This window comes from Durio zibethinus, chromosome 26 (genome assembly GCF_047325235.1).
Source record: "Durio zibethinus cultivar Kanyao isolate XHJ-2024 chromosome 26, ASM4732523v1, whole genome shotgun sequence".
Lineage (NCBI taxonomy): Eukaryota > Viridiplantae > Streptophyta > Magnoliopsida > Malvales > Malvaceae > Durio > Durio zibethinus.
This window is the reverse complement of record NC_143187.1, coordinates 2465116-2477692: the sequence shown is the minus strand read 5'-3', so window position 1 is coordinate 2477692 and position 12577 is coordinate 2465116. Positions and strand designations below refer to the sequence as shown.

Here is a 12577-nt window from a genome sequence, read left to right as displayed (position 1 = left end):
TTTTTTTTTTTTTTTCAGCAAAAGCTTCATATTTTTATGGAATAAAGATTGAGAAGGGAATTCTTCTTCCATTTTTATTTTTAGCTAAAAAAGAGGAATCTGATTGTTAGAAACTTTATCTGAATGGCCGCAACATAAAGGGCCCATATAGACGTCAGCAGCTGAGAAAGGGGAAGACAGGGTGAAGGGTGACTCAAATGGCATGCTTTTGCAGTTGGCTTTACGTCCAATTTTCATGTTTTCAGTCTTCCTTTTGTCTCATTTCTTTTGATGTTCTTCAAATGAGATATCATAAAATATTGAGGGAAAATTTTTCTCCAGAATCGAATCATCAATAAATTCACAATTTTTTGAATTGGGTTTTCAGGATGTGAAAATCCCATGCTGCCCATGCAAAAAAAATTTTGAAAAATTGCAAACAGCTTTTTTTTTTTTTTTTAGCCTTAAAATGGTGGCGGAAATGGTATTACCATTCCGGGGAATGGATCATTAATTATCTAAGAACAGTGATCACCTCAGTTATCTCCCTTCTCAACAAAGATTTTTTTTAATTTTCGAACCCCTATCTGTTGACAAGTAAAGTTCGCTTGGGGCTAAATTATTTATCACGGAGCTAACACCTCGTTGATAATTGCAAAGAGCTTTTGAGTCCTTGGAAAAAATGATTATGAACTTTGAATCGAAATTGATTCTTGAAGTGGAGAAGAAAGGAATCTAGATAGGACCCATCCAAATTTATTAAATCCTTCTAATGAATTTAAGGGTTTAAAGTTTTATTAAGTATGATTTAGTTTAATTTTATGTTAAATTTATTTATTTGATTATTTAATGATATAGTATTTAATTATGATTTTAATTTTTTTTATTTCTATAATTAAAAAAAAATCAAGGGTTGAAAAAAATAAAAATCGGTTAAACTCATCAAACAAATAAGTTATTGTCATTATGAAAATGAGAATTTGAATACTTGTTTCTTGTTTTATTTTGTTACAAATATCTTAAATGATGCATATCATAATTTGTCTCTCGTTAAATGTATATTAGATGTGTTTAGTATATAAAATTATAATAAAATAATATAAAATAATATTTTAAATATGATTAAATTAAATAATGACATTTTATATTGTTTTTGATACATGCGAAAATTAAAAAAAAATAATTTTATTTATTGATCAAAATTATTTTTTATTAAAATTCATACAATTTAAGTTATTTATATAATTTTTAAAGGTATATTAAAATATGTAAATTTAATCTTTTAAATTAAAAATAATTATCTCAACTTTAAGAAAATTAAATCATTTTATGTGAAATTTATTATTTAAAATTTTTTTATAATCTTATCTTTTTTTATATATATAAATAAAATATGATATAAAATCATTATCATTTTATCTTATTTATTATTTTATGTATCAAACATTATTAATATATCTTATATAAAAATATATCGATAAAAGATTTAGATTCATTTAAAAGGGTGATGAAAAAAAAAGTGTTTTGCAATTGAATCCTACGCTCCCAAATGGAGTTGAAAGCCATCCCTCACTAATGAGCTAACAAAATCAGTAAAAAATGCTGAAAATATATGCTAATTACTATAATCAATTTACAAAGCATATATTAGACAAGTTTCTTGTAGACAAAAATTATTAAACTGAACTCCAAAAAATAATTTAATTGATTGATGTAAGAAAATTTTATAATTTAAAATCTGTAATTTTTTAATTCTTATAATAATATATATCTGACAAGAAGGATGACTTTTTACTTGCTCCGATTAGACACAAATGAAAAACAAATAATAGATGTAATAATTAATTATTTTTGCATAAGTGCAATTGCAACTCAAGGAGTCGAGCCCTGACCAACAGGACCTGCTGTTATATAACATCTTTAAAAGGTCTTGGTTCAATTAATTTTTTAATTTGCTTTAATAAATAAAGATTATTCCATTTAATTATTGTATAAAATTTTTTTATTATGAAAAAATTTAGAAGCAAAAAATATTATTTCATCTTCAACAGTAAATTGTTAATCCATAAAAGAATTTATGTATTTTTTAAAATTTTTTTAATTTAAATATTTTATGTTTAAATTCAAAATTTTAATTACGTGTGCCAACTATAGGCTTCTATACAAATTTTGCTCCTGCATCTGCATGTTATCGTGTAGGAATTTCAAAACCCATTCCTACCCACCATAGAATGAAACATTAAACTTCGATTTCATTTCTCTCAAACCAAGGAAGAAAAGTGGAAATGCACATGGGGTTGAATGATTTGTTATTTGTTGGGATAGTCAATAGAACAAGGAACAACTAGGCAATTAGAGCGAACGAAATCTGGAACTGACAGGCTTCATTTTAGAAAAATCACCAAATTGATGTGAAAAGGTTCAAATTCGGCGCATGCGGCCACTAACCCAAGCCAAGGAGTTATATAAAATATTTCAAATATATTATTTTTATATGTTCTTATATCATATTATATTTAAATTTATAAATTATTTAATAAATTGTAAGTAATTTTGAAAAAAAGTTTTTGTGATTTAATTTAATTTTTGAAAAATCCGACCGTTACGGGTTCCACTATGGTAAGGGGCCCACCACTAACACAAACAAGGACGGGCGGGGCTATCTTGAAACAACTAGAAACAGGCTGTACTGGAAAGTGACACGTGTCAAACAGGGACAGGCTGGAAGGAATGTGGGACCGTAACGAATGATAGTGACGTGACTCGTGGTGAGTAGTGGGGTGCGTTTTTGGATTTCTGGTCCCGACCATCATGCCCTCCGTTCCTATGACTCCCACCCCACCAAAACGGTCAGGTTCTTGGGGCTCCCGCTCTTTCCTGTCCCTTGGCATTTTCTTTTGCTTTTCCTTAATCTTCTTTTTAATTGTCTCTATTTGTTTCTCGACCGCCCTCTTTTTTTTCTCAAACTAATAAACATAAAAAAAAGCTTGGCCAGCACTTGCTTCCTTATTTACCCTTCCATTTTACATACCTTTTTCTTAATTTACGATTCAAATTTAAGATTTTATCTCAAATTTTTTATCTAAAATCTTATAAATTATAAATTTAATTAAAGGGGTGATTTCATTTTCCTATTCACTCTATCCTATAGTAATACATAAATTAATATATTGCAAATAAAATTTTATCATGTATATGATTAATGAATTTCTTAAACTTACTTATACAATTAAAAAACTATCATGTATTTTTATGATATATTAGTATATATGGTTACATGTGTGGCAAGTGAGTATGTTATTAGTATATTCTTATATAATTCTCTAAAAAAAGTATATTGTTATATAATGTATAATAAATTAAAATATATTTAGTAAGTATAATTCTCTAAAAAAAGTATATTGTTATATAATGTATAATAAATTAAAATATATTTAGTAAGAAATTGTTATATCTAGTTATACAAAAAAAAAAAATCGTAATAATAAAATGATAAAAGAGAAATATTATGGGAATATAAGTTGAAGAAATTCATTAACTTAAAAAAAATCACAAAACCTTATTTGAATAAATTTACCTTGCCTATGATTTAAGTTTTGAAAAGTTTACTAATTTAATATTCATAGATTACAAATAAGAAAGTGAAGTTGATCTAGTTACTTACAAATTTTATATTATAATTTAGAAAAAAGATTGATAGAAGATGATAAAAAGCGATGTTTAATCATAATTTAATTATAGAAATGTAATAGGATTACAACTTTATTTCAAAAATCATTTACCATCAAAATACATGAATTGGATTAAAACTTGATTCCTTAAAATTAATAAAATAATTACTAAGTATGATAACGTTATCCATCAAAATTATTGTTACATATAACTAATAAAGTATAATTTAAAAAAAAATTTATATTTGATACACTATCAATATATATTTTATATAAATAATTATTGTCGGTGTATAACTAATAAAATATAATTTTAAAAAAAGCTTTATACAAATAAAATGACATTTAATTATTTTTTTCTTAAACCTTTTAACAAAATAATGACTTTATATTAAAAAAAAAAAAAAACTCTCAACAACACTACTCTCTTTTATCTACTTTTAGAAATTGTTATATACATAAAAAGACATCAATATTTGTATCTTAACATTTTAGGCAAAAGTGTAAAAAAAAAATTCAACAAAAATTCAATAAAAACTTAGGGCCTTTTCATTTTATTGTAATTAATTAAATCTTGAATTTTTTATTTTATATTAGTTGAAACCTTAAATATTTATTTTCACTCAATTAAATCCTTAAACATATATTTTCATCACAATTAAACTCTTGACTAGGCGAAAATGAATATTAATGATTAACCTAATTTCATTTTATAAAGACTCTGGAAGTGAAAATAGATGTTTGAAATCTTAATTGATTGTAATAAAATAATAAAAAACTTTGAAAATGATTAAATTTTTGTTTAGGGTTTTTTTTCCCCTATAGCCAACATTTTATGATTGTATAATTATATAGTAGATCAATAAAAATATGCATATGGTTTTTTAAGATAATATAAAGATAACAATGAATTAAAAAATTTTAAAGTTATGAAAAATATAAAAAAGTCTCATCCATTGCACGAGTTAAAAAACTTATTTTTTTAAATTACATCAATCAACTTAAAAATTGTAAATAAATATGAAAAATACTTCGAATTGTTGAGTTATCACTATAATAACATAAAAAATTTTAAATTTTTATTTTTTTAATGATGTTTGAAGTTTATTTAGATTTTATCCCTATATTTATTGGAGAAATAGAAAATGTACAAATTTGATTCCTTATTTTTTGAACTAAAATTTGTTTACTTATTAAACTCTCAAAATATATATTTTTTATGATTCACTTGAAGATTGCGAGTTGAAAAAATATTGTGCACATAATATTTTCTGCAACTGAATAAGTAATAGCATAGGGGATTAAGGATTGATTAGGAACATAAAAAATTAAAAATTTTCTTCCTTTCTAATTAAATAATCACTAATCACTTGAATTAAATTTGAAATACAAGGAAGGAATTTCTAGAAAGGGTAAATCCGTCCAACCAAAAAATAAATTAAAAAAAATTTGTCTAAAGAAAGAAAAAAAGTTGCCAGCCCAGACCGGCATCAAGCGGTGTCTGATTAGAAAAAACGTTATTTTAATTGATCATGATTTTCTCCTCTTCTCTTTGCCACAACAGTTTAATATCACAGTAATTAATTAAAAATTATTAAAAACGACAACAACAAAGAAAGAAAACCCTCTAAATAAAAAAAAAAAATTTCTGATATTTTTTAAACGTAAAAGGAAATAAATATAAAATATAGTGAAACTAAAAGGCAAAGAGAGAGAAAACCAGAGAGGAAAGAAGAACGAAAACAAAGCTTTGATTTTAGTTTTCTCTCTTTATTTTGCCCCTTTCGAAACTTAGCAGGAGGGAGTCGGAAATCCGGCACTCGTGAATTTACCGTTTTACCCCTTTTCTTAATCGGACGATGACCGAGAGGCCGCCGCATACGGCGTTCCAATTGGTTTTCTGTAGGGTTTCAACTCCAGCACAGTTTTATTTTTAAAAAAGAAGGGAAAAAAACTTTCTTTTTTGGTTTTTGTGTTTAAATCTGGGAGAATATATTGTGCCGTCCGATTCGATTTCGATCATGGTGATGAAAGCATGGATGGTGGTGGAAAAAGGGAGGAGGATCGTACGGACGGCATTTTTCATGGTGGCGATGTTGGCGTCCCTTCTAGCATCGTCTCTGCCGTTGCTGGTAGCGATAGGCGACATCATGGTCCCTTTCCTTCTACTCTCGAGCTTCACGTGCGTCACGTGCTACGGTTTCAACGAACACTTTCGTCGTTACGCTTTCAAAAACTCTTTAATCGATATCCCTCTCGTCTCCATCCTCAGATCCATCATCATCACTTGTACGGTTCTTATTTCCATTTTTTAAACAAAAAATTCAGAAAAAAGAAAGAAATTAATATAAATAGAATTTCTCATTTTGTTTTTGGGTTATAATTTGCAGGTGTATATTCGATGTGTGATGCTCCAGCTTTGTCCCATGGACCTTACTTAGGAACAGTTACTTTATGTTCATTCGTTTCGATTCTTGTACTTTCCGTTAAAGCTTGTGTTTTTACGGTGAATTCGCAAATAGAGGCAGAGGCATCGTCGGCTTATTCGTTGGCAAGGCAAAGGCTTCATTTGAAGAAATCGTGGGGAATGCCAGTTTTGTTTCTTTCGTCAGTAGTTTTCGCACTTGGTCACACTGTAGTTGCTTATAGATCAAGTTGTAGAGCAAGGAGAAAGCTTTTGTTTCATCGAGGTGACCCTGAAGCTGTAAGTTTTCTGGCTTTCTTCTTCTGGGTCAATTTCATTTTTGGGTTTTTCATTATATAAGCATTTGGTTATTGCTTTTGCCAAATTTTTTTTTTTTTTCACAAAGCCAAAACCAAGTAGGTAAGTTAAAAGTTGGAATTTTCTGAAGACAATGCATGATTTTACTTAATATAGCATATTTATGTTGGAATTAGTGTTGGTTTTTTTTTTTTTTTTTTCATTTGTTTCGTTTTTATAATAATTATTTTTGCTTTCTGAAGCAAAGAGCAAGAAAATAATTTTTTTCTTCAAAAATTCGAAGTTAAAATTTTAGTTCTTTTGAGGCATAAAATGTATGATTTTACCTTAATATGAAATGATTATGTTAGAATTGATTTTGCATTTTGGTTGTTTGTTTCTTTTTAGTCGACTGTGATTTCACATTCTATCTTTTTCCATTGTTTTTTTAGCAATTATTTTAGGCCCAAAAAAAAAAAAAAACCAGTGAAAAACCACAACTAAGTGGATTTTTTTTTTCCCAAAGTTTATTATGAAAGAAACTGTGGTGGTTTTAGGTGTTAATTTTCAACTTCTATTGTTTTTCTGCTTTTTTTTTAAATAAGTGAAATAATCTTGTATTGTTTCTCCAAGTATAATTGAATGTGTTTTTCACTGCATAAGATGTAAGTCAGTAGTTTGATTCTACCACAGGGTAAACTAATGCAACTACAGATCTCTTTATAGCTTTCATAGCTTTTGTTTTTGTATTGGGAGTATTGGTATTTTCTTTTTGGTTTGTAACATTCATGTTATTCCAGGTTCTTTCATGCAAAAATGTTTTCTCTGGCTTCCAAAAGGTTCCACGATCTCCCACTCCCTCTGCAGGGAAAACTCCAAAAAGTGACACTGAAACAAGGCGAAAGGCTTTTGGGCAATCTCATGATGATGAGGAACTCCCTGTTAGATTGCTTGCTGACATTGATAGCTTATTCATTACATTGCAAGGGCTTACCATTCATTACAAGCTTTGCTTTCCTGGTTCACCCCCTAGGTCTTTGTCATCTACTGCATTTCTAGAACCTAAATTTAGTTGCACACCACAATTGGCTCCCGGAAAGCTAAAGCTCGATAGGCAAGCACTAAGCGTGTTGTCGAAAACACAATATCACCATCTTCACAGGAGCTATAGCAATCAATTTCACAGCTCTTCGCTTTATGCTCCACTGTTGGATGGTTCCCCAACCTCTCCTGTTCTTTCTGAAGATATTCCTGTTTTTTGCCTTGATGATCCAGTTGCACAGGTTGAGACAAGTTATTTGAACTCTGGAACTCTAGAGCAAGATATAGAGGCAAATGGCCAGTTTGGTATTGTTTTAGTGCATGGGTTTGGAGGGGGAGTCTTTTCTTGGAGACATGTGATGGGGGTTCTTGCTCGCCAGGTCGGTTGTTCAGTTGCTGCTTTTGATCGGCCTGGTTGGGGATTGACTTCTAGGCCAAGCCGGAAAGACTGGGAGGGAAAAGAGTTGCCCAATCCTTACAAACTTGAAACTCAGGTTAGGTCTGAAACTCTTTTGGATGTTATTTGATTATTTAGGAGAGATGTGCTTTTATGGCAGGTAGGATTAATTCCCAAATTAAATGCCTTAAAGTGTTATACATTTTATGAAAAGTGTTTGCTTTTTATCTAGAATATGTCTTTTGGTAATAAGCAGTTCTTTCTGAATGCTCTAGCTCTCTCATAATTTATTGATATGCAGTCTTTTTTGAGTTTTATGGGCTTTCTTTGCATTATCTTTCTGTATTGTTTGTTTTCAAGGTTGACTTAATCAGTACTATGAAGTTCATAAATCTTATTACCTGATGTTTTCAGGTTGACTTGCTTCTTTCCTTTTGCTCTGAGATGGGGTTTTCTTCAGTGGTGCTCGTTGGACATGATGATGGAGGCCTGCTGGCTTTGAAAGCTGCACAAAAAGTCCAAGCCTCAATAAATTCTTACAATGTGAGTAAGCTGTCATGATTTTTCTGTACCAATTTGGATGTTTTAGACAACAAAATTTTATCTTTAGGTATATCCAGTATTCTGGTTCAACGTTATGCTGACACATCCACTTTAATAGCACTTCTACTGTTGTATAGCTACTTGATGTGGTGAAACAAGGAAAATCTCAGGGTTGCCTATAACAAACTGTGTTTTGTTACAGACGGTTGATTGTCAAATAAACAAAAATGAAATTCCATTTATGCTGAGCTTGGCAAAGTAGTTTGAAGAAGTGACTGGTCTAGTGTGGTTTTAGTTTTGACATTCTTAGGGAATCTCACCTTTTCTCCGTAAGTTTACTGCATGGGTCATTTTGCAAATTTGACCTTCTATCGTCGACATTATATCAAGTTGTAACCTCACATCTGTAACTGTTTTCAAATGTTTACTGAAAGTAAAGAGAATCTAGAGGAAGGAGTTAAACAATAAAACCTTTGTATTTTAAAGTAAAGAGAATCTTTGGTTACTCAAAGGAATGGCATTTTACATGGACAATATGGCAGAATTAAACAATTACTATGTTAAGAATAGGACACCTATAGGAAGGGGTTTATTTATTTATTCATGTCAGCTTTCCTCTTTTAATTGACTGGTTCCTGACTTCTGAAAGATGCTGGTTGTGGGCTTTTAACTTTTTGGAAGATTATTAAATTAAGAAGATACACCTATAGGAATTCTTTATTTAGTTCTTTATTCATGTCAGCTTTACTATTTCAATTGACTGGTTCTTGATGTGTGAAGAATATTATTTGTAGATTTAACTAATAGAATATTGCATATGAGATTTGAGGTATAGCTATTCACTATTTTGTAGCTGTACGCTGGAGTATCATTTCTCATTGAAATTCCAAATCATAGTCTTAACTAACATATTGGAAGATCTTTCTTCGATTGGATAAATGGTTAATGACCCACTTAAATCTCTGTTAGAAAGAATGCTTAAAAACCTTTGAGTTTGGTTCTTATTGTCTATCCTTTGTTTTATTTGGTGGTTTACTCAGATTTCAATCAAAGCAGTTGTTTTGCTAAATGTTAGCTTGTCAAGAGAAGTTGTTCCTGCCTTTGCAAGGATACTCTTGCGCACTTCACTTGGGAAGAAGCACTTGGTTCGTCCGCTTCTGCGAACAGAAATTACACAAGTGGTGAATAGGCGTGCATGGTATGATGCAACCAAGTTAACAACAGAGGTTTTGAGCCTCTATAAGGTATATTTGTTTCAAGATTAGAACGTAGACTAGTTATCTTGCTTATGAAAGGAGGAAAAATTTTGAGGAGAAACTAGTGACTCAGTGCATTAGAGTCTTAACTGTATTACATTTTATTTAATCTGGAGATGTAGGTTCTTTGGAACTATGGTTTATGTTGCAAAATGAATGGGGGTATCTTTAAAAAGAAACAAACTTAAGATCCAAAAGCATAAAATAGCAGGCACATATGCACAATGATAACATTGACAAAAGTAAAAATTTTTGCATTTGCACAGACTGATTTTAATGAGTCTCCAAATATGCCTAAGAGAATCGGACACCCTAATTTTGAAAGAAAAAGAAGGGGAAAGGAAGCAATTTCCATCTGGATTGCTGCAGTTCTATACTGTTATTTTAGCATATGAAATAACATGCAACTAGATTATTTTGAGCCAAATTTTGGATGATCTTTCAACTGCATAGCATACTTAATCAAATTATCTTTTTTCATTTTTTGTAATTTAGACTTCTGAAATTGTATGATAGCTACCAGTTTGAAGTTTCAGTTTGTTTACCGATTTGATTTACTGGAACTTTATCTTGCTCCAATCAGGCTCCACTATGTGTAGAGGGTTGGGATGAGGCACTTCATGAGATAGGCAGGTTGTCGTATGAAACAATCATTTCACCACAAAATGCGACGTCACTGCTAAAAGCTGTTGAAGAGATGCCAGTATTGGTTGTCGCTGGTGCTGAAGATGCCCATATTTCTCTTAAATCTTCCCAGGCCTTGGCTTCGAAACTCGTAAATTCTGTAAGTAGTCTGCTTCAATTTGTATCTTCTATACTCAAAGTTTGAATTTAATAAAGATGGTTAATCTTCTCGGCGTACCACTCTTCTTTTGAGTGGTGGTCTTCAAGAAATTGAAAGATCTGGCACATAGAAACTCTACTCAAATCCCTTGTCAACTATTCTTGTCTTGAAAGAGTGTTTACCATTTCTGGGTTTTGTTGCGATATCTCAAACTGGTTTCTGATGTTACTACATTTGTTGCCATGCAGAGACTGGTTGCAATATCTGGCTGTGGCCATCTTCCACATGAGGAATGCCCCAAGGCATTACTCGCAGCTATTTCACCTTTCATAATCAGATTGCTACACAAACCAGAATTGCAAAGGCAGTAGGACACCTCTGTTCAACTTTACATAAATAGGATTCTTATCTATTGTAGGTGCTTTCTATCATTATCTCTCTCTCTTTTTTTTTTTTTTTTCAAGCAATTTACCCCGAAATGAAGAGACAAATTTGACCTCTTCTTTTGGGTAATTTTGATGTGTTCCGAGCCTTACCCTAACCCTAATTATCTGGGATGTTTGTAGAGCTCTCACCTTTAGTTTTTTTCCTTGTGATTTTTTATGTTGAGGTTTAAATTACTGATGCTTGTTTCAACAGTTCCAGTTATTTGCCACTTAAAAAGAGTGGCAAAATGGCGTATATTTGTACATTTATGAAAATTGGCAATGGCATTTGAGTATTGTGTCAAAATTGAAAGATAGATTGGACAGGCCTATATATATATATATATATATATATATTTGAGGAGAGATTTACTTAAAATTTTTTATTTTTTTATCTTTATATTAATTTTTTAAATATATTTTAAGATTAAAGTTAAATAAAAAATACTTTTTATTGTTAAATAATATTTTGGATGGAACCATATTCAAATTTAAAAACCTTATCCAAGGGTCAAATTTTCAAATAAAATTGGGCCAGTGGTGCATAGACAGGTGTAAAGTGAGTACCATTTTATTTGTTAAGTAAAGAACAAATCTTTAACATAGAAGTGGGCCAACCTTTTTTTTTTTTTTGCATGCAATGCTGTTGCATAAAATGTAATCCACTAAACTATTTGCTCCAAAAATAAAACCACCCATTTAATTTGCTTGATATGAAAAGAAAAATTCATGTATTAAATGCAATGACTTATTTATGTTATCATAAGTTCAATAATTAAAGGTACCTCTTCAAGCCTTTAGCTTAATTGTTAAAAGTGTTTGAAAGAATATTAAAAATTTGATTTCGAATCAATTTTTTTTTATTTGTATTAAAATTTTATCTTTTTGATGTAAAAAAAATAAAAATAAAAGTATAATATTTAAAACACATTAATGTGTCTTACTGTATTTATTGTATCTAAAGTAGTGCTTTGAATTATAATGGATTTTTGAAGAATCATTCTATTACAGGAAAAAAATAGAATCGTTTAGCTTAGATAATTTACACAATCACAATAGTATTTAATAAATAAAAAATTATCAAATATATTAATAGTAAATTTTTTTAATTTTACATGTGAGATTAAGATAATGAAACATTATATTTAAAAGTTAAAAAAAATTAGTTAAAAATAATGAGACATGTATTATCATCTTAATCTCATTTGTGGAATTAAAAACCTCCATTGCCAATGTATCAAATAAATTTTTTTAATAAATTTGAAATTCAAATAACACTTATAATTTTTTCTTTCATCCTCATATTGTATCATCCTTTATTAAAAAAAAATTAATGAAGGTTATAAGTAGAAATAACAAACTTGGAGGTCCCAATTGTTGGTATTGTAATGTTGAGCCAGAAATGATTTGGTAAGTGAGATTTTGGAAATAGTCTTGAGGCCTTCATCACAAAATTTGACCATAATAAAAGGTTTTATCAATTAATGTAAACATAATTATTTATAATAATTTAGACATAACCTAGAAATTTGTAACTTATTCTTATAGGAAAGGATGAGATTTGAGATCCAAGTTACTTCTTTATATATTTACTCAAATACTTTAATTTGTTCTATTTATAATTATCTTTTAAAAAAATTTAAATTGAATTGGTATTTTGATTTTTTTCTCCCTCTCCTTGTAATAAATTCTCATTTATCGTGTTAAATAACATTAAAAATATTAATATAAAACCATAATATACTTTTATCTTATCTTGTCATTTTAAATATATAAAATT

The 12577-nt window shown here is 29.4% G+C and overlaps 1 protein-coding gene across 1 annotated transcript; it reads left to right on the top strand.

Moving 5' to 3' along the window:
• Positions 1-5360: 5360 nt before the first annotated feature.
• Positions 5361-11104, top strand: LOC111274478 (uncharacterized). Its single transcript, XM_022859154.2, has 7 exons — positions 5361-5939; positions 6041-6354; positions 7152-7886; positions 8204-8332; positions 9373-9576; positions 10172-10372; positions 10621-11104. Exons 1-7 carry the CDS (start codon positions 5672-5674, stop codon positions 10741-10743), a joined length of 1974 nt encoding a protein of 657 aa, XP_022714889.2. The 5' UTR covers positions 5361-5671; the 3' UTR covers positions 10744-11104.
• The last annotated feature ends 1473 nt before the right edge of the window (positions 11105-12577 follow it).